Source organism: Maylandia zebra, linkage group LG9, assembly GCF_041146795.1.
Source record: "Maylandia zebra isolate NMK-2024a linkage group LG9, Mzebra_GT3a, whole genome shotgun sequence".
Lineage (NCBI taxonomy): Eukaryota > Metazoa > Chordata > Actinopteri > Cichliformes > Cichlidae > Maylandia > Maylandia zebra.
The window spans coordinates 31,560,023-31,582,313 of NC_135175.1; the positions used below are offsets into that span (position 1 = coordinate 31,560,023).

General features: G+C 40.4%; 1 protein-coding gene and 1 long non-coding RNA gene across 2 annotated transcripts; both read left to right on the forward strand.

The window, feature by feature from the left end:
• Positions 1-793: 793 nt before the first annotated feature.
• Positions 794-15,080, forward strand: LOC143420346 (uncharacterized). The gene is made up of 4 exons (XM_076888346.1): positions 794-1,071; positions 1,838-1,943; positions 13,038-13,634; positions 13,960-15,080. Exons 2-4 carry the CDS (start codon positions 1,926-1,928, stop codon positions 14,536-14,538), a joined length of 1,194 nt encoding a protein of 397 aa, XP_076744461.1. The 5' UTR covers positions 794-1,071; positions 1,838-1,925; the 3' UTR covers positions 14,539-15,080.
• A 3,013-nt stretch (positions 15,081-18,093) lies between these two features.
• LOC143420531 (uncharacterized) lies at positions 18,094-21,486 on the forward strand. The gene is made up of 4 exons (XR_013100361.1): positions 18,094-18,374; positions 19,536-19,764; positions 20,222-20,315; positions 20,663-21,486. It is a non-coding gene; the product is annotated as an uncharacterized LOC143420531 (long non-coding RNA).
• Positions 21,487-22,291: the final 805 nt, after the last annotated feature.

A 22,291-nucleotide genomic window follows, 5' to 3' on the forward strand; every position in this document is an offset into this window, starting at 1 on the left:
CTGAGGTGTCCCCAGAGAGGTGGCGTCTGATACCCAACCTCCGGAACTTGTTGTTTTCGGAGGAAAACACGAACACGGTGTACAGTTGAGTCTTAATAGCTTACTTACAAGTGGGCTCGTCAGGCACTCTTCTTGGCTGCAGTGGTTATTATTATATTTACATGCTTCCAGCTCCCGTTTTTCCTCGACGACAACTCGTACCTTTCCACTCCCCTTTTTCTCCCTCCTCGCGCTCACAGACCCATAACGTGTATGGCAGTCCATTCTCCCTGCAACACGGACTACACTGCCCATGATGCTACATTCTTTAGAGCTATGCTTGTAGCATTCTGCCTGTTAGCTTAGCACAACAACAACAAGGAAAAGGCGCTCTCTCACCCAGGAAACACACAGTCGCAGAGAGCGAGAGAGCGTCGCCCTGTAACCATGGCAACCGTAACCCTGCCGCCTGGAACAACAGAACGTAGCTGTCAAACAAAACCCAAACAGTCCTGACCTGCGACAAAATGAAACAGGAAAGTACCGCAGTGTAATCTATTTATTTCAACAAAGTAACTGTATTCTGAATACCACCTTTTTAAACAGTAACTGTAACGGAATACAGTTACTCATATTTTGTATTTTAAATACGTAACGGCGGTACATGTATTCCGTTACTCCCCAACACTGCACAGAGGCACTAAGTTATATCAAAGAAGCCAATTTGTTTGCAGCAATGCTGCGAAGAACATCTTAAAAATACAAAATTCTTCATTGATTTGAGCTGTGGGGTTTGCTACACTTGGCAGAAAATTAAAGAGTAAACAGTGAAAGCCACAAACCCAAGTCACGAGATCCTTGAATTCCATTTTTAATCTAAACAGAAACTTCCAAGGGTCTGTGGACAATGGATGACCACCCAGTCCAGCAGGTGGTGATAATGTACCTTAAAGCGTTAACCGCCAAAGAATCCAAAAAGAAGAAGAAGACGAGGAACACGACGACGACGACGAAGAAGAAGCCACAGAGTTCCCGTTTCATTGCTGTTTGTTTCTCAGTTTTTCCCTCTCCCATCTAAAAGTAAGTGCCAAGGTAAGTTTGATCTGAGTTCAGTCAGTCTTGAGCTTTATGAAGTTTTCTGCTCCTCTCTGTGAGAGCGGGCGGGAGAAGACCGTTAAAGGCGAGGCTGTAGAGTGTAGCAAAACAGCTGGGTATGTGTATAAGTGTGCAAAACAATAGATTAGAAGTGAGCCACGAGTATAGTATGGTCACGCTTTGTGAATTGTTTTTGTCACTACTGATCACGCGCTCAACACACACTCTACACGTGCTTGCATCGCACACGCGCACTCTCAAGTATCAGTATTGTACAATTCAGCTGGACTGGCCATCGGACATACCGAGCATTTCTTTGTTTATCGCCCACTTTGCCCCAGAAAGAGGAAAACAGCGTATGTTGGCGGAAAAGTGCTATAATGAAATCCATTTATTTATATTAAAACACAGCTGCCTTAATCTTATTGGCGCAAAGTTGTGTCTGCCCACTGGGCACAGGGTTCGCTGGAAAAGCTTGAAAAGGGACCTTGAAAGTGCTTAGAAAGTGCTTGAATTTGACCCTGAAAAAGGCGTACGAACCCTGTGGGCATTTGATTCTAATAACAGGCCTCAGTCTCTCCTGGTACTGCTGTGCCATACTGCTAAATTTGGTATTGGTGCTTAAACCTTTTGTGTTTGTTTCAAACAAGTTGCCCTCTTGGGGAAGCTAAAGTTTGTTCTTTGTGCTGTCAGATGACCATATGAGACACTTTGACTCTTCAGTGCAGTGTGGAGCCTAACAAAGATCTGTTTTGTGTCCCAGCTGATCAGCAGGAGGAGAAGAGTCTGACGGAGCAGCAGAGGAACATTTTCAGCCATCTGGACTCAGCTGAGTCACTACAGAGGAAACAATGAGCTCAACACAGAAGGTGACAGATACTAGTGATAACTAAAACTCCATTAAAAGCTGAAGTACTGATATATATTTTACGCAAAACTTATTGATCCTTGTGCTATATTAAGGTAATGTAATGTTTTAATAATTTAATAATACAATGCCTACATTGTAGAGGGTGACTTTGCCTCTAAACAGGAACATGAGCAGGGAGGAGGTTAAAGTGGGATTGAGCAGGTGGGAACCCTAAAATCAGCTGTAGTGGCTCAGCGTGGGGAAAAGAATCACAGCTCACAATAATTTCTGTTGAGAGCTCCAGTAGATTTTCTTAAAGTACAGGCTGTGATCAGCTGACCTGCTGCTCTCTGTGGATGTACACAACTGAATTCAACCAGATGTCAGCAGATGTTTCATGAGCTGTCCTGGCTGATTTCCATCCTCTACACTGACAGTACACTGTCTTTATATTAGACACTATACTGTTGGTATGAAGGTGGAACTCAGTGAATGAATGTCAGCATCATGAGCTTCAGTTTAAATGAATCTCTGCTACACTTGATGTAATCTAACTCTGACATGAGCACCACAGTCACTGTGCACCAGTCACACACTGTTCTTTACTTTAAATCCATCACAGTTCAGCAAACGAACCTGTTTATCCTGCACTAACCTGCAGAGGATCTACATGCAGTTTTTAAATAACACAGTTAGTCTGCCTCAGATTGTTTTGCAGCATCTTTCAGTATATGAAAAAACATAATGTCACATGTACAGACATGTATATTAATCAAATCCCACTGAGCAGTCCTTCCCTTTAAATCTGACCTCTCCTCTCCTCTTCCTCTCCTGTCCTGTGTGTCGACCTTGTTCTCATTCGACAGCGTAACATACCGGCGATTTGTCACATCCTGAGGCGTTCCTCAGGCACGCGAAAGTTAACCTTCTGCGTTCCTATGATACGCACCGGGTTGTGGATGAAAAGCAATAGATTGGCGCTGCCGGCGGTAATACACGTTCCAGCTCTGACCATAACCTGATCCCTAACATAAGCACCACCTTAATCATGTTAGATAGTGTTTTCCATAACGATTACATTAAACGTACATGTGTAGATTCATTCCAAACGGTATAGGGACATGTTGGGTGGCGGAAAGCGTAACATACTGAAGATTTGTCATCTAGCACAAGCGTCAACAACCTTTAACACCCAAAGAGCCATTTGGACCCAGTTTCTAAGGAAAGGAAAACACTGGGAGCCGTAAATACTTCTTAACATCTAAAATGGAGCTAACACTGTGTATATTGTTTTTTTTTACCTTTATGCTTTGTATAAACAACTATAGTGTGTTGCTTATGAAATCCATGAAGGGCTAAAGAGAAAATGTAATTTTATTTATGTAATGAATACATTTTCAACTCTTAAAAAATAATAACAAAAAAGAAAGACAACCAGTTGAAGGTCTCTTTTAAATGAATTAAAAAGCTAAACTTTAATTTATCATGTAGCAAACAAAAACTGTTGTGAGCTGTCATCCTTAAATCGCCTTTGGGCTTTCGGAGTATAGGGGAGCCTTGACCTGAATTTAGAAAATAATTGGAAAACAGCACTATGCTCCTAAAAAATTAAAAAATAAATATTTGCAAAATATTTTTTTATTATAATAATATAATATTTATATAATAATGATAATATTTATTTTACCTGGTTAATGTGTGTCGCAGGGTGTGGCCCAAAGTGCCGCTGCAGGAGAGGCACACACACCTGAGCGGCATCCGGAATCACGCCTCGCCGACTTAAGTCTGTTGTTTGTACGTGTCGGGCTGTGAGCTGGAAAGCTACAGCCGGCTGTGTGTGTGAGAAAAGTGGTCAATAAAGAGATGCTGAAGAGCAAGCTAATGCAAACATCGTCGGCTCTGCCGTGATATGTTTACAATGGGACTTCTGCGGTAAGCTGTCGTCTGTGAGGCGTGAGTGGTGTTCGTTTTTAACATAATTCATGGTGGAGAATAGCTGCTCACTTACGGATGTGGATCCGAAGACTGACATTCCACAAATCAGGCGTCCTGATAGGCCACTCTCGTCAGAGGTAAATGCAAATGAATCTGCCCAGGCATCATTAAATGTTGTATTGTCTTCAGATATCTTTCTTTTCTTACATTTCTCCATACTTGGCCTACCTAGGGCTGAAAGTCTCGATGAATGCACGTTGTTTCAGTGGGTATAGCGGCTTCCACAAGTGTGACTCTTATTTTGAGCAACGAAAAATAATAAAATATGACTTTATTTTTATATCTCAAGATCACAATAATCTTCTAGTCTTCTTGTGTTAGTTGTTTTTTAGAACTAACACAAATACACTTCAGTTAAATACTTATAATTTATTTCTCCAAACCACGCAGAGCCACAGTACAAAGACTAAAGAGCCACAGGTTGCCGACCTCTGACCTAGCATAAAATGTTACACTTTGGGAATGTGTTGGTGTGTCTTAGCTAACTTCAGTCAGAGACAGGGAAAGATCTTTTCTCTTCCTGTGATATACAGCAGCTGGACTTTTAGCTAGCAACACACTGTGAGACAAACTGCACAAAAACAGTTTGTGTGTTTGCTGATGTTTGTTGAGCTGATGGAAACGCTGCATTTGAAATTACCTGCCACTTAAAAAATTATTACTCCATTTATGCTCGCTTGTCTTCTGTATTGCTAGCTAGATGCTGAAGCACCGCGGCCATTGTTGACAAAAACACAACAATGTTCCACTTTAACAGTCCCTGACTATGACACACAGTTTTTCCTTTTTTATCTCATTTTAATGTGTCATACCCTGGTGATTAGTACACGATCATAATTGCCTTTCATGTGTTACTGTTTAGGCTCAGGTTGGTTTGATGTTTGATGCCTGCAGCCAAATAACTCCCCTCAAATGGCTATACAAAAAATCAATACATTTCAATATAGCTACCGTTCTGATTAATTTACATGTTGAAAGCGAGTGGGAAGAAGTAAACACTTATTTAATCCCACCCCTTTGCCATAAATTATCAGTTAATATTTAGTCTGCTTCCTTAGTGATATAATTTGTAATAAAAATAGCAATTTCTGATATACTGTTTACTATAATATCACATCATGATTTTTTGTTTTTGTAAATAGAGACATTCACTTAATTTCAATATTTTCCTTTTCTTTATAGTTCGAGAAGATCATATTTTTATAACTGTTTTTGAACTGTTTTGGACATGGCTTTAATTCCATATTCAGACTGTTCCACAGTTTCACTCCATGAACAGAAACACAAAAGCTTTCTCTTGCAGTATGTACCGTCCCTGTTTTGAAGTTACAAAACCCCTTAAATTATAGCTTCCTTCTTTCAAAAAAAAACATACTCTGAATATTACCTTTATATTTTTTGCTTTGAATAGAATTTGTACTGTTTGGAATTTCACTAGATTGTCAATTTTCAATATTTCAGACTGCAAAAATAGTGAGTTTGTATGTTCCCTATAACCTGCATTGTGGGTGATTCAAATTGCTTTTTTTTTTTCTTTTTGCTTTTTTTTTTGCTTTTTTGAAGAATAAAAAGTGAATGTAGTGTCGTTTTATAGTTGTTGCCCCAGACCTCTGCACAATAGCTTAAGTATGGTGAAACCAGTGAACAGTATAGAATATGAAGTGATGTTCTGTCGAATACCTGCTTTGGCTTGTTTACTATTGCAATGCTTAGTGATACTTTAGAATGAATATATCTTACATGAGCACGCCAGTTAAGATTTTCATCTATTATTACCCTGCAAGAAGGTCCTGAGTTCAATTCCACCATCAGGCCGGGGTCTTTCTGTGTGGAATTTGCATGTTCTCCATGTGGGGGGGTTCCTCCAGGTACTCCGGCTTCCCCCATGCAGCTTGTGGGGATAGGTTAATCCAAATTGCCCATAGTGAATATGCGAGGGAATGTAAGAGCGAATGGTTGTCTGTCCCTGTGTGTTGGTCCTGCGACAGACTGCGACCCTACAAAACGATAAGCGGAAGCGAATAGATGGATGGATTTCATAAGCAACACACTTTAGTTGCTCTGTGGATTCTTTTAAAAAGCAGTTAAAAACTTTTCTGTTCAAACAAACCTTTTGTTGATAGACGTATTTACATTATTTACATTATTTACATTTATTTTGTGACTGCCTGTCTGTGAAAAAGGCTTAATATATAAACTTTACTTACTTACTTTAGTTGTTCACACAAAGCATAAAGATAAAAAAAAACAAAAAAAAACAACATACACAGTGCTATCTTCATTTTAGATGTCAAAAAGTATTTGCGGCTCCCAGTGGGTTTTTTTGCGTGGAAACCGGGTCCAAGTGGGTCTTTGGGTGTTAAAAGTTGCTGACCCCAGGTGTAGGGAGTAAAAGTTTAAAAGAAACCCTGAGGCTACAATCAGACTGACATTCCTTTACTGAAGCAGGCTGGTAACTGTTACTTTTGATTTATTATCATTGAAAAAAAAGAAAAGAAAAGAAAAGTATGTATGTATGTATGTATGTATATATACATACATACATACATACATAGACATGTGTGTGTGTGTGTGGAGCAAATGTCGGCCAGTTTCCTCTGGAAAATCCTTTTGGTTAAACTGTCAGCAAGCAATTTGTATTTGCACTGTTAAAAATTTATATATCTTTAATACACATAAAACCAGCTGCTTGTTTAAGTGAAAATACATTGATGGGATTTTTAATAAAGTTGTGGAGTTGTAAAGTATTTTGTCTTGCGTCAATTATATCGTCAGTTATATTGTTATCGCAAATTTTCAAATGTATATCGTGATAAATATTTTTGGCCATATCGCCCTGCTCTACTTTCATGTGTTACTGTTTAGGCTTAAATAGGTTTGATGTTTGGTGCCTTTTCCTTAATGGAAAAAAAACCCTCAGGTTACAATCAGACATTTTTCTTCACTGAACCAAGCTGGTCATTTTACCAGCTCAGCTCTAAATCATGTTACAGATGACATATGGTATAAACATCTAGATGATGGGAAAGTGGTGTTCTTGGACATGATTGTTGGGCTTCATTTCTGTACTGAACAGTCATTTTAAGTTTAGCTGGTAAATAACAATTAGCTAATGTTGTTCATGAGACTAAAGTCATCTCACTTTGGTAACATAACTATAATATGGCCAATAATATAGTTATTATGTTAATCACTTCACTCAAAGACAAGTATCTTTGACAGTGTATATATAGATGTATCATATATAAGAGACAAATATTGTTCCTTTAATTTGTTGGCATTACTAAATTTGGCTCAATGCTTACATATATGTGTAAAAAGCAAATGTAGGAGCTGTGATAACTGTGTCTGATAGAATGAAGAGTAGACTGATATATGAAATATTCCTTTATTGGGTGAGAAAATCAGACCATGTCATAACTGCTTTAAGTCACACAGAATAGATATCAGAGCCTTAAACAGGCTGACTTCTGCTAAATGGGTCAAACTGGGCAGAAAGTATACAAACACATAACATCCTTGTAGAATATGATGTAACACTATAGATCAACTTACCACAGAATATATAAAGCATATAAACAATTACAGCAATATGATGCAACAAACACAGCAGTGCTACTAATCCAAAATACTCAAAGCTTCATAGAACTGAAACAAACATTTATTTTTAGCTCCATTCTGCTGCTGATACATACTTTAGGTTTCTGAATATTAAACTTGTTTCTGCCTTTCATAGTGTGTAACTTGAAGGCCCTGAGTACTTTCTCCCACACTGAAAACACTGGAATGATAACATTATTTGAACATTACCTAATAAGACTGATTCAGAACAGACAATTAGTTATTTTAAACTAGAGCTGGGCGATAGAACGATAACGATATGTATCGCGATATAACTTTTTCTCGATAGAAAAATTAAACTATCGCGATAGACCTCGCTGCTCTTGTCCTCGTAAAAAAAGGAAAAAAAGAAGAAAAAAAAGAACAGCCAATCCAAATTAAGCAGTGCAGAGCCGAACCAATCACAGCCGCAGCGTCACGTCACGTCACGTGACTTGTTACGTACAGCACAAGTGCCAAGCCGCACATGTGTATTTGTTTGGGAAGCAGCCAGCCACCGTACCGCCCGGGTAATGGAGGAAATGAGTGTGCAGACTAGAGAAAAAACAACCGAGAGCGTGACTGAAGAGAAAACAGATGATGGTTCCAATGCCGGAGAGATTGTCGAACGGAAAAGCCATAGAAGTTCCGTAGTGTGAAGGTATTTCGGCTATTTCAAGTCTGACAAAAACAGAGTAGCGTTCAGTGTAAATTGTACTGAAAGCAAGTCTGGAAATACAATAAACCAGTGCATGCTCAGTCTCTGACTGGAAGCGCTAATTTGTCATTCGGCTTTTGTCAGACTAAAGTAACTGTTAAAACTGTTTGAAAAGCTAAGCTATACAACAAGGAGAGATTGAGAATTTCCTTTTAGTTCTCAGTTTATTTGATATTGACAAAAGTTAGTCAATTTTGTCTGTTCTTCTGTAAAACAAACTAAGATTTATTTTAAGAATTAATATTTTGTTTCTAAGTGGAATTGACAATTTAGTCTGTTTTGTTTGTTCTATTTTGAAACTTAAACTCTTTAGCGGCTGCCTTTTGTGTAGTTTGCAATATTTGCCTTTATTTATCTGAAAAAGTCTCATGTTCCTTAAGTACATCTACCCTGTTGAACTTATTATGGGAAATAAATATATAAAATAAAAACAAGCTGCTGATTATTTCACATTTTACTTGTGAGCAAAGGCACATTTAAATCTTACAAATATAGTTATTTGGCTTATATCGTGATAGATATCGTTATCGCCTGAAATGAAAAAAACATATCGTGATATGAAAAAAATCATTTTGAGCAGCCTTTGAATTGGGACAGCCTCGCTGTTACCGTGACGTAATCGGCCTTATAATGCGGCCTTTAAGGCTGCAGACCCTGAATTGGGATACAGCCTATGTCAGGCTGATTGGGTTAGAATGGCAGACCTGACATGTTAAAAGGAGGGTGGTGCTTGAAATCATTGTTCTTCCATTGTAAACCATGGTGACCTGTAAAGAAACGCGTGCAGCTATCATTGCGTTGCATAAAAATGGCTTCACAGGCAAGAATATTGTGGCTACTAAGATTGCATCTAAATCAACAATTTATTGGATCATCAAGAACTTCAAGGAAAGAGGTTCAATACTTGTTAAGAAGGCTTCAGCACATCCAAGAAAGTCCAGCAAGCACCAGGATCGTCTCCTAAAGAGGGCTCAGCTGCAGGATCGGAGTGCAGAGCGTGCTCAGGAATGGCAGCAGGCAGGTGTGAGCGCATCTGCACGCACAGTGAGGCGAAGACTCTTGGAAGACGGCCTGGTGTCAAGAGGGGCAGCAAGAAGCCCCTTCTCTCCCCAAAAAAACATCAGGGGCAGATTGATCTTCCACAGAAAGTATGGTGAATGGACTGCTGAGGACTGGGGCAAAGTCATATTCTCGGATGAAGCCTGTTTCCGATTGTTTGGGGCATCTGGAAAAAGTCTTGTCTGGAGAAGAAAAGGTGAGCGCTACCATCAGTCCTGTGTCAGGCCAACAGCAAAGCATCCTGAGACCATTCATGTGTGGGGTTGCTTCTCATCCAAGGGAGTGGGCTCACTCACAATTTTGCCCAAAAACACAGCCATGAATAAAGAATGGTACCAAAACCGCCTCCAACAGCAACTTCTTCCAACAACAGTTTGGTAAACAACAATTCCTACATAAGACACACAGGATTATAAGGGGCACCGTCGATTTTCAGAAAAATGAAAGGATTGATTTTAAGTGTGCCGTATTTTCCAAAAAACACGGTAATAACGACGGCCTGCTAGCATGCTCTACCACAAATAGTGCTTTGTTGTGTATCTGAAGGACGAAAGCTAAACCAGTTCCACACCACTGAAGTTGAAGCATTTTTACAAACCAATTCTGGTTCATCTGTTTCATTCAACGATTCGCTTTCACCCTTCTCATTCTCCGTCGCCGCCATGCTTTTTCCTCCATGTGCGTATGAAAACAAAAGCACTGCGCAAGCGTGTTTTACCCATATTCTATCGTAATATTTGAATTTCTTATTGTTTCCCATTATACCGGTATTACCGTATGGGGGTGCCTACTGGGGTCAGCGGGGTCACTTGCCCCTCCCTTCCTTCCCTCCCCATCTCCAGCTGCCTCCCTCTTCCCGCTCCACCACAACCACCCACACATGCAGGGCCTTGGAGTAGGGGTGTGTCACCAGGGTGCAGAGGAGGCTACCCCCCCCCCCCCCCCCCCCCTGTCCCCTTCTGGCTGCCTCTGCCTCAATTTTATCCCACAACTTAGACATTCACATTACTCACACTCTCATTACACATACATATAGGATCTTGGGGGTGGGCACGATACACGGAGTCCAAAGTACCATCAGGGTGTACACCTCACCCCTGGCGTCGTTGCCCACCTCTCAATTTTAAATACACGTAGACATTGAGGGCTAGCAGGAGGGACTATGCGCTTACCTGCTGCTCTCTGGCAGGTAGCTCCATGCCCTCCTGGGTTTTAAATGCACCTTAGAACACAAATGCATCAACACTACAATGAGCGGGTGGAGGGAGGTTTTGGAGTCTTCTCTCACCCCCGTTCTCTGCGGCCTGCTGGAGCGGGGGGGCTAGAAGGAGGAGTTGGCCGTCCGACTGGGGTCTGGAGTATGGGGCCTCCCTGCTGCTGCGGAGTCGGGGCGGTCTGCCTCTCCCCACCGCAGGCAAAAGGGTAACACCACCTGGGTCTGGGTGCAGTTCCCCCCTCCAGGGGCAAGGGTACCTAGACCCGGTTCGTAGAGTACGCTTGGGGAGTGTGATCGTGTGTACAGCGTCTCTTTATGTCTGTCTCCACGTTGGTTGAGTGTGGAGTAAGTGCATATGAGAGCATGAGGGTGGGAATGGATGTTTGTGTCTGTGTGTGCCTGTATGTCTGTGTCTATATGTCAGGTTGGGTATCAGACGCCACCTCTCTGGGGACACCTCAGGCCCTCCAAGGTTTGGAGGCCTATCTCCACCCACCACCACTTCCCCTGCCAGTGGCGGACTCCCTCAGGTGTCGGTGCGTTGGTGGTTCTTTGTGTCTGGGGGTGGGCGTCCGGGTACACACCAGCTCACTCCTTGGCGGCCGCTTATCGGGGCCTGTAGCCTGGGGCTCGCTCGGGCCACTTCGGAGGTGGGGTGCCCCCGGCCTCTCGGCCTGGTGCTCGGTCACTCAGGCACAGCTGGCTGCCGGCGGAGCTCACGGGCGCGTCACTGCAACTCCCCCTGGCTTCTGCTCCGCGGCTGCTGAGTGAGCCCTCATCTGGGACTCTCCTCAGCTCTTTCTGGGACAGTGGCGCGGCTGCCCCTCTGTTGGTCTTCCTTGGTCTCTTGTGTTCTGGGGGCCTCTGGATGTCTGGAGTTTTGATCTCCTCCATACCTGCTTCATGCCCTGGAGGACGGGGCTGTAATGATCTAGCAGATCATTACATGAAGGAACCTTTTAGAAAAACAAGCGCGTCCATGCTCACAGGTGTACACACGGGTGATCACACCCACAAACTACACCCTTTTTGGCTCCTACCTCAAAGCACACTGTGTTCTGTTGATCTTATGTGCTGCACAATAATGTTTAATATTTAGTATTTACTGTCATATTCCCATATATCATTGTGATGTTGTTTTTTCTATTACTCTTGTTCTCTTCTGCTTGTTTTCTTTTTTCTTTCTCAGCAGGTGATCCAGGTGATTGATATATGCATTTTTTCTTCTTTTCCTGCCCGTTCTGTTGGTTTTTGTTTTTTGCCCTTCTCCCCCGTCCCTCTTCTCAGCTGTTTCTCTTTCCCTCTTTCTTTCTCCCCTTCTTTCCCCCAGTCAAGTCTGTCCCATATTCAGTAAGTGAAAATAAAATAAACAATAAAAGGTGAATCAAATGGACCATTACGGCAAGGCTGGGATGGTCAGTTTGGTAAAGTAAATCCGTTGGACATCTTTCTTTGCCTTTAGACAATAATTCTGATGGCAAAAGAGCCAAACGGGACAGGCAAAGAAAAAAAAAAAAAAAAAAAAGATGTTCATACTACACTAATATTGATAAAATGCATAATGAACTTTCTTGGCTTCCAGGCTAAAATATTCTATGGCTTACTTGTAGTTATAAAGAAAGCAATTCTCTTAAACACACCACATTTATTTCTGCTCAGCTGCAGTATCCAGATGAAATACATAATCATATTACAGTTTTCAACAAACTACAATTTAGTAAATGCTCGAGTTAAAAGTAACTTTTGTAAAACTGTTATAGTTAGAGCAATTTTGAAGTGGAATAAATTGTCTTATAAAATTAGAGAATTAGCAACTATTCAAAACTTCAATGAACATTTAAAAGCTGATTTACAGAACTTTTAGTTGTAAATATTGAAAGAGATGGTTTGTTTTTGAAATTTGTGCAATGTGTCTCAATGTTATTGATATTATTATTATTATTATTATTATTATTATTATTATTATTATTATTATTGATTGCTTATGTTTTAACAATTGTGAAACCTCACTGTGGATGTAAGAGCCAAATTATGTGGATATCTTGAATCCACTTTATTGTATAATATTTTATGTGAGTATTTGACGTGAGACGAGCAACATGGAAGCTAATGGGGTTCTTTTTGAATAAACAAATAAACAAACATAGGATTTATTATCACTGAATAATTATGTATAAATCTATACAAACTATAGAAATATGTATTAGAAACAACAAGTGTGTGTGTGTGTGTGTGTGTGTGTGTGTGTGTGTGTGTGTGTGTGTGTGTGTGTGTGTGTGTGTGTACACAATCAGGAGGGATGGGCATGATTTTAGTGTTTGAACAGTCATGAATTATTTTTAACAGCAGGTTGGATGTAATGTGTTAGAACTACCAGCAGGTGGGGATAAGAGACCTTTAAGGTGTTTGGTGCCACACTCCACCTTCAGGTTTAAAACTAGTGTTAATGGAGGGAGTTTGAAGGTTGAGTTTGTTCCACGACTGCATTTCACTCACTGCCTCTGTTTGTATCTCTGTCACTGCAGGACCAACATGGAGCGAGAAGTCAGCGCTCTCAGGAGGCCGACAAACCTCACAGAAGAAAGGGAGAGAAAAAACACACCTGTGACGAGTGTGGGAAGGGTTTTACTTTGAAGGCTAATCTAAAACAGCATCAGGTCATCCACACTGGAGAGAGACCGTTCAGCTGTGACTTGTGTGGAAGGACTTTTTCCTGGAAGGATTCCCTAAAACAACACCAACTCATCCACAGTGGAGTTAAAGCGTACAGCTGTGATCAGTGTGGCAGAGCTTTTACTCAAAGTGGCCACTTACAGAGGCATCTAGTTACCCACTCTGGAATTAAGGCATACAGCTGTGACATCTGTGGAAAAACTTTCAGCCAGATAGGGAACCGAAATATACACCTACGCATTCACACCAGACATGATGTGTACTGCTGTGAACAGTGTGGCAAAGAGTTTATAACTCACACACAGTTACAACAACACATGTTTATCCACACTGAGGAGAGACCTTATCAATGTCACCTGTGTGAGAAGACTTTTAAAGCTCCACATCACCTGAGACTACACCAACAGATCCACACCAGAAAGAGACTCAACAAGTGCAGTTACTGTGAGGTATGTATTTATATTGTTATCTTGTCATTTTAGCCTGACTGTTTGGAACAACTCTGCTCATTAAACTGTGTTAGCATGTTAGCAATTCTACTGCATGGAAAAGCAGCTCTGAGTGATTATTCAGATTTTCATGTCAGTTATGATTTTAGTATTACTGTAGTATTATGGTGGTAGTATTGTAGTTATTGCAGCCCAGTAAACTGAGTGTGTTAACTGAAACAGTCAAATGTAATTGGACGTCTGCAGAGATGCTCTTTATTTCAGGCGACGTTCAGGATAAAAATGTTGAAGGACTGACTTACACTGTCTTTGTGTCTTTGTTTAGAAGCAGAGCGACACAGATGGATCCAGTTCTCAACCCTGTCATCACCGTGGTGGTGGGAAAGACTTTCATTGTGACCTCTGTGGAAAAACCTTCAGTCGGCAAAAGACCCTAAAAAGACATCAACGTAGACACACTGGAGAAGAACTGCAATACTGCAAAGAATGTGGGAGAAGCTTCACCACATCAGCTGAGTTAAAACAACATGACCTGATTCACAGTGGGGTTAAAAAGCACCTCTGTGATCAGTGTGGGTCATCCTTCACCACTGCAGTCAACCTTAAAACACACAAACGAGTCCACACAGGAGAGAAACCATACAAGTGCAGACACTGTGACAAAAGCTTCTTACAATCAGGTAATCGTAACAGGCACGAACGTACACACATGGAAGGAAACTACAGCTGTGACCAGTGTGACAAGAGCTTCAGGAATCTCAGTTCATACTCCGAACACAAACGATCCCACGTTATTAATAAACTGTTTCACTGTTACCAATGTGCCCAAACATTCACCTCATTGTCTGCTCTGTGCAAACATCAGCGTGATCACTCAGGGCTGAAATCACTCCCATCACTGTGAATCTGAAGAGACAGAAAGATCCTCTGGTTTCAGTGTCAGACTCAAAAAGCTTGAGATCAGGCTCCACAGAGTTCAGATAGAATCATTTAAACTTGTGTTGAACTGAACTGGTTGCTGGGCTGAACTTCTACATAATACAGATTTACATGAGATCTTATTTTCTGTTGTTTTACTGAGTCAGTTTTGTCCTTTTTTCTCTGTCCTGGTTTTGCTCGTCTGTAAATAATTGAAACTCAGTCAAATAGTTCATTGTTCTCCAGCAAAACGTTTTGGAAACTCATGTTTAACCTTTAAACTCTGACATGTTTTAGCACACAAGGCTTCATCGGGGAGTTCACTCATGATTGGACCATGAGAATAAAGGTTTTTAGTTCTTTCAAAGAGAGTCTTGGAGGTGTTTGATGTTTCTGTTTTTCTACATAAAGCAAGAAAAATAGTTTCTTGCTTTATGTAGTGTGGAAGTTTTTAATGTTTCTTCATCTGTGATGTTCTTGAATGTGTTGACATGAAGATGGTACAAATAAACTGTCCTTTTAGCTTTAGCTCCTAATTTATTCATTATTTATGGATGTAGCACAGCAGCAGTGTCTTGATTAACACATAGAGGGCTCGGGATCTGATGGTAAATAATGTTTTGTGTCCTTGTACACATCATACAGCTCAGCTGTTCCACAGATATCAGGTTTACACAGTGGGATGGTTTGTAAGAACACAGCTCTCCTGTGGATAAATCCTTACTCTTAGCCTCAGGACCTCACACAGTCCCAGCAGGTTCGGTCAGAAGATTTATCCCTTATATCAAAACGTCACTGAGTCTCCTTTGCTGTGCTGTTTTCACAAAGAAACGTAAACTGAAGACCTGAACTTACAATGTTTTAATTAGTTTAGCAGATTCAGTGTCTCCATGATCAAATCTGCTGTTTTTGTGCTGCTGTTGGTAGAAAGCCGGTTAATGCTGAAATGAACTGGCTGCATGCATCTCTGAATGTAAATTGGTGCACTATTAATAGATCACTCTGGAACGGTATCGTCACCATAATTTGCCCACTTAGTAAATCTCACTCATGGCCAAGAAATTGAAATAAATCTTTTTTCCCTGCTGGATAGTGATCCACTGTAACTCTGCTCCTCCTTCCTGTTTAGGATTTCTGTGGCTGAAGTAAAATTCCCTCCATCCATCACTTATCCCAGCTAACCCAAAGTAAAAGAAAGTTTTGCTCATCTTAAAAAAGCATTACAATAATGGGCATTACCAATGCAAACTGAATAATACAGAAGATGAAAGAAGAGACTTTGATCAGTTAATAAAGCTCATGATCTTGATTCATTGTGGCTGCTACACAGATACTTCTGGGTCACTTCTCTCAGTTAGGAGCCTTCCTCACCAAACTGACTGTTGGACCACACCCCTGGTTTCATGAGAAGTTGTTTCAGCCATGATTTCTCTTCCTGTATTTCAGAGTAAAGACTGAAGTGACAAATGGAAACATGTTTAAAAAACGCAATGTGAGAGAGACGTTGAGGTCCTTAGAAGTTACCCTGGGTTTTTCTGTCACCCTGCTAGATGTTACACACCTTGTTATTGGACTGATTTCTACTGCTGGACTACTCCTGGGGAGAGTAACAATACTCTTACTAATTAGCTCCCTTTCACACCTTTGGGGATATTTATTTTTGTGCTTGCAGCGCTGTGAGCCAGAACAGCGAGAGAAAAATCTGCAACAGCGACGAGCCGAATGCTTACGTGAATCGCAGCAGCTGCACATGTGCTACGCTGATTTAGAGGATATCTTTGCTCTGGATTTATATTTATACTTTTTCATTTCTATATGATTCTTCTTGCATCTAAACAAAGATGATTCAATTTGCTAAATTTTGATGGCATTTGTGCTTTGTTGTAAATGAGACGTAATATTTGCTCTTGGTTTGGTTCGCCTGTACTGAACCTTGCAGTACAACAGAAACCTAAAAACATTATTTGTAGTTGTTATTCTTAGTTGTTCTGCTGCCTAAATACCACAGGGTGTAATTATGAAGTTATTGAGCTGCACATACTTTACGACCTGCTTAAGTCCGAGGTCACAGCGTCTGTAGAGCAGCTGGAACATAATGAAGTCTACAAGGTTAAAGTTTTCTCTTCAGTTATTGTTCTTTCTGCTGCTTGGTTTGATGAATCTGAGAGCTTTTGTTTTTATTATTGTTATTATAATTATTATTAATATTTTACTCTCTAGAAGCTTTAAAATAGTGTTTGTGTTTGAAAAAATAAATTCAAGAATAGAACAGAAACATCTGTCCTTCTGAAAATCGCCCAAAGGCACGGAGACAAACTCAAAGGATGCAACCTGTAACTTTCTCTTCCTTCATGTCAGCACCATCATTGATTATTTATAGTAAATGCATATAGCAACAGTAACACTTTAGTTTGGATTTCATGATTTCTGTAACTGGAAAATATTTTGTTTAAAGACAGAAGTGAGTGCGTAGTTGCAACATTAAAGTGAAATATTAATTAATGAGCATTAAGTATATTTGTTGCTTAAGCGTTTGCACTATAACTTAAGTAGGATTATAACTTTTAAGCAAGGAAAGATTTCAGATATTTAGTTCACTGTTTCAGTCATTGTATATGAAATTAAAAAATTTACGTTGGTCAAATATGATCCTCTAAATCAAATAAGTTTGAAAAATACTTTTTTAAATTTCCTTTTTGAAAATAAATGATGTATTTTTAAATGTCACAACAAATTTTCACAAAAAGTAACTAATAATTAAAACCAGTTAAACAAAATAAAACGATTTAAAAATAAAATTTTTGAATCATGCTTAACCAAATGCCAGGATGGAGAGCTGAACCTAAAGTATACGTAGAAAGATTTCAACATTTGAGCAGATTGTCCAGTTTTTAATGTTTTTATCACATATAAATGTCACAGTAGTGGGTCCTGGCCCAATGCTTTGTGTTTTTCATTTAATATTCTTTGACTATTGTTTTTCTTGGTTTTTGTTATTCTTATTTATCAGGCTCTCAGTAATCTTAGTTCTCCCTGCCTCAGTGTTCTTCTTAGCCTGTGTTTAGTTTCTGTTCCCGTGTCCCACGTTTCATCATTTCATGTCGAGTCACCCCTGTCTCTATGTTCCCTGTTTCTCCCCAGTCAGCCCCGCCTCCCTCGGGCACTCATGTGTGATATAGAGTAATAAACCTGACTACATTTTCTACACTCTCTTTATTACCTGTTACTTTAAAATTCATACACTAATTATGTCTGCCCACCTCTCTAATGTGAAGGTCAAAGGTCAACATCCCAGTGACATAAGAATAATCCCAAAGGGGCAAGGGGAGCGGTTAATTTAGCATATTTAGCATTAAGGGTACAGCAAGGATATACTTTTACTTATTGTGGCAGGGGTGTGGTCTCTGGCCTGCTGCAGTGGAGGCTGGTGGTGGGACGTTGGACGGCACAGGTGAGGGTGATGGAACTCATGACTCTCCCCTTTATAGTGACTGAGGAGACTGGCGTGGGGGAAGCGTGTAGTGGAGGAAGCCGAGGAGAGAGCTGGTTTCTGGCTACAAAGACGGCGTCAAACCAGAAAAGATTGCTTGTGGTCAAATAATGTGTCAATCACCTCTGAATCAAACTCTGTATGGGTCAGTTCATTTCACAGTATTGTTTAGTATATCTTCACTTGTCTCACTCTCCTTCTGTTCTGTCCATCAGGACGATCCTCAGCGCTTACACAGATCCTCCATCGATGTTTTGGATCCAATCAGTGATCAGTTCTACGAGGAGGCCTGGATGTTCACCAGCGCTCGCTACAACTCCATCTACAGGAAGGTGAGTGTACTCCTTTGTATTCAGATGAACTTTCTTTTTTAAAATACATTTTCATATATGAGCTTTCTATTATTTCATGGGCAATGTAATCAATATTAAAATTACAAGCATATCAACAAAGGTAAAGCTGATTTTTTTTTCCACTTGCTGTCACACAGTCATGGAGGAATACAATTAATCCCTAATTTGTCTGTGAAGGTTCTCAGTCATCCAGGTCATCGTAGTCAAAGGAGCTTGCAAAGAAAAGCGTCTGGACTTCTTTAAGCTACTTGAAGACGTTTCACCTCTCATCCGAGAAGCTTCTTCAGTTCTAAGGTCAAATGGTGGAGAGTCCCAGATATAAACCTAGTGGGAGTAACCCCACACAGAGGGACAAAAGGACCCCCTGATGATCCTCTAATCGCCTGAGACAAGGTGTGAAACTGGGTGTGGGTCCCAATCAGCCAGAGTTTCGGGTGAGTTCATTGTGAAACCTGGCCCCACCTTATCATGCAAATTCCTGAGATCAGATGGCCCAGGATGTGAGTGGGCGTTAAGGCGTCTGGGAAGGGATCTCAAAACTGGATTATAGATGGCAGAGAGTTGGTGTTGTAAACCACCGCCTCTGTTCAAAGATGGTCGCTCACAGTGGACATAGATGGCTTCTTTCACTCCTCTTTCAAACCATCTGTCCTCTCTGTCCAAAATGTGAACATTGGCATCCTCGAAAGAGTGACCTTTATCCTTAAGATGCAGATGGACTGCTGAGTCTTGTCCTGTGGAGGTGGCTCTTCTATGTTGTGCCATGCGCTTGTGAAGTGGCTGTTTGGTCTCTCCAATGTTACATTGGAGAGACCAAACAGCCACTTCACAAGCGTCCCTCTGTGGGGGGTTACTCCCACTAGGTTTATATCTGGGACTCTCCACCATTTGACCTTAGAACTGAAGAAGCTTCTCGGATGAGAGGTGAAACGTCTTCAAGTAACTTAAAGAAGTCCAGACGCTTTTCTTTGCAAATCCCTAATTTCCTTTGGGATTAATAAAGTATTCTGATTCTGAATACAATAAATACATAATCAATCATAGATCCTGAACAATGAGATTAAAAGAAAGTCTGTGGCTCTAAAAACTAAACAGTATAAAGACATGCTCCAAGCTGCTTTTTCTCTCCTACTCCTCTAGGTTTTCCACTGTCGGCCATCCAGAGATGCTGGAGGGCTACCTGGCCAATGCTGGCCTACGCAAAGAGGTCCCGGCTCGGGCTCGGAGGAGCTGAAGAAGATCCTTGCCTTCCTCGTCAGTTTCCTCTTCAGTTCATGTCCCAACAAAACCTGCTTTCACCTATTAGCTCCAAAGAGGCTATAGTGCCCGTGGAGGTCTGGACCTGAGGCCTGTGCTCATCACGTGGAAGGTGAATAGAAAACACTCTGACACCATTCTGGAGGTCTGACGGGACTCTGACCAAAACACAGATGAAATAAAACTTGTGGCTGGAGTTTTTAAAATCTCTTTTTCACCTCATAGATTAATGCTCATGATTGCATGTTAGCAAGACAGCATCTGCCCAAGGTGAAACTCTCAGGATGACATTTACTCTTAAACTGTTATCTGGTTAAGACTACTTGAGGAGATCTTAGTAGCGAGTATGTGGATTTAGTCTCTTCACCAACAGCAGACAGACCCATGCCAAGAAAGCAGACATGTTCACAGAGAAAGCAGAGAGCAGAGATTGGAAAAAGCTAAAAAGAAAACGCTGCAGCTTTAGACGACTATCTGCCTGTAAGGCTGAAAAATTCCAGTTACGCTCTATTTTGGAAAAGGTCCCAGTTTTGGTAACCTGGATTTTTATTTCTCCTCTTCTGCTACAGATGTTGACTGTGACCTCAGAGGCCAACTGGACCACAAAGCTGCAACAGGATTGAGGGAGAGGAGTCTTCATCCAGCTTCAAAGAAAACATCTAGGTAAAGTGATGTGGATCAGTGGATAAAAGTCTCCACTTTCAAAGGAGATACTCTGAGAGAGAGAGAGACTATCTGAGCCATTTTAGCCCAAATTATAGTACTTTATAGTACAGCAACACTTTTAAAGGACAAAAATTAACATAAACTTTGACTGTAATACAAACAAAGTATTGCATGTGTTTTTTAAAACTGTTCCTCAGATGGGCAGGATATCACTATTAGACTGTCCCACCAGCCAACTTCAACAAAAGAACACAGCAGCATTCAGTGATCAGCACAGATGAGCTTGTTCCTTTAACACTCAGCATCTGATCCCTGTTGGTCTGTGTGCTTCTGCTTTTGGTCAGTTAGAAACCCTGCAGTAACCTCACCCAACACTGTGTCTTCTTGTTCGCCTCAACGTTGAAGTGTCAAATGTCAAACATCTGGAAAGGAAACCACACCAGTGTACTGTGATGCTTCACCAACATGTGGCTGACGCTGGTTCTGCCTTTCATGCTGACATCACCAGAGAGCACCGCCCACCTCAGGACCTCCCCTGTCATGTATTGAACAGGATGATTATGAAGATGACCGAGTGCAAATAAGACTGTAAAAATCCACGACCAGAATGTTTAGATGCTTTCTAATTATTCATGAATATCATGAGTGTTTGTGTGTTTTGTCTTTTCTTTCCTGACGTTTGTTACTAACAAAGACAGTTTACGCTCTGTATGTGTTTTCATCCTTACCAGCCACACTCTAACTGCAATTAAGAAAACAAACTTTAGAAATTGTCGACTCAGTGACTTCATAAAATATTTAAGTGGTTCAGGTAGAGCCAGTTTTTAAATGACCATGAACACTTACCTTATTGTATCTGTACAGCATGTTTTTCTATTAGACAGATTTGTAACAGAGGCCTTGCTCTCAGTAAGTTTGAAGTCATTTTCTGATTTATTTTGTAATCTCTGACCTTTGTACATCCTGCTCAGTTTGCATGCTGCCTTTAGGAGTTTCTGTCTTTTGTATTTGAAGATAATTCATTGAATATACTCTGCTGCTTCCCTTTGGTGCCTCACACATCACTTTGTCAAGTTTTTCAGTGTCATTTTTTTATAGCTGTTTGAATTCTCTGTATGTTTGACCCTGTAGACTGTTTAATGGACTGCTCGTCTTCCTGTTTGTAACCACTGCCTGTTTACGACTAAAGATTTGGATTTTTGACTTTAATACAGCCTCTGCGTGTCGTCCCTTTGTGACCTCGTCCTCTGTGAATGTGTCACAGATGTTTTCATTATAATAACACAGCTTTCCCACAGTGGCTTGCAGCAGCAAAGCTTCAGATTAACACAGTGATTTTATATTCAGAATTATTCTGACAGTGGGCCACTGTGAATTGTGATCTTTCATGAGGTCAATTTTAAAGTTCAGTATTTCAAAGCAGGAGCTATGAACAGTCATCATGTTGGCATTAGAATTATTATTATTAATCATTATTAATAATGTTGTTACTCATAACTTTTATTAGTATACATGAATTTTATCAATAGTAAAAAAATAATGAATAATTCATGTCTAACTTTCATTGTGTTTTGTATATTAATTATATTTAAATAGAGATGTTGACCATAACTGTACAGTAGCATACTAAAACAAGCATCAATGTAACATACATTAATGGTCCAAGCTGTCATAAATGGGGAGCCTGATCCTTTATTATGAAAATATGACGAGTATTTTTCTTGTCAGTTGGGAAGAAGTTGGTCTTCTTTTTTCCTTTTCTGTTATAATTGAAACTCTGATCAAACCTACTCATGTTTACAGCAGGTAAAAGCAACTGACAGTCCATGGCATTGTTGTTTGTAGATGTGCAGTGTAGTGGGAGCATAAATCAAAATGAAATAAAACAGTAACATTTATGTAATAAAACATTTTAATGAAAATGATTAGACCCTTTATAAACTTTAAAAGGATCTGAAAACAACACTTTTTAA

Excerpts from the sequence above, each read along its gene's own strand:
- LOC143420346 (XM_076888346.1), top strand. Across the intron at positions 13,635-13,959 it reads ACAAGTGCAGTTACTGTGAG|AAGCAGAGCGACACAGATGG; the intron begins GTATGTATTTAT and ends GTCTTTGTTTAG.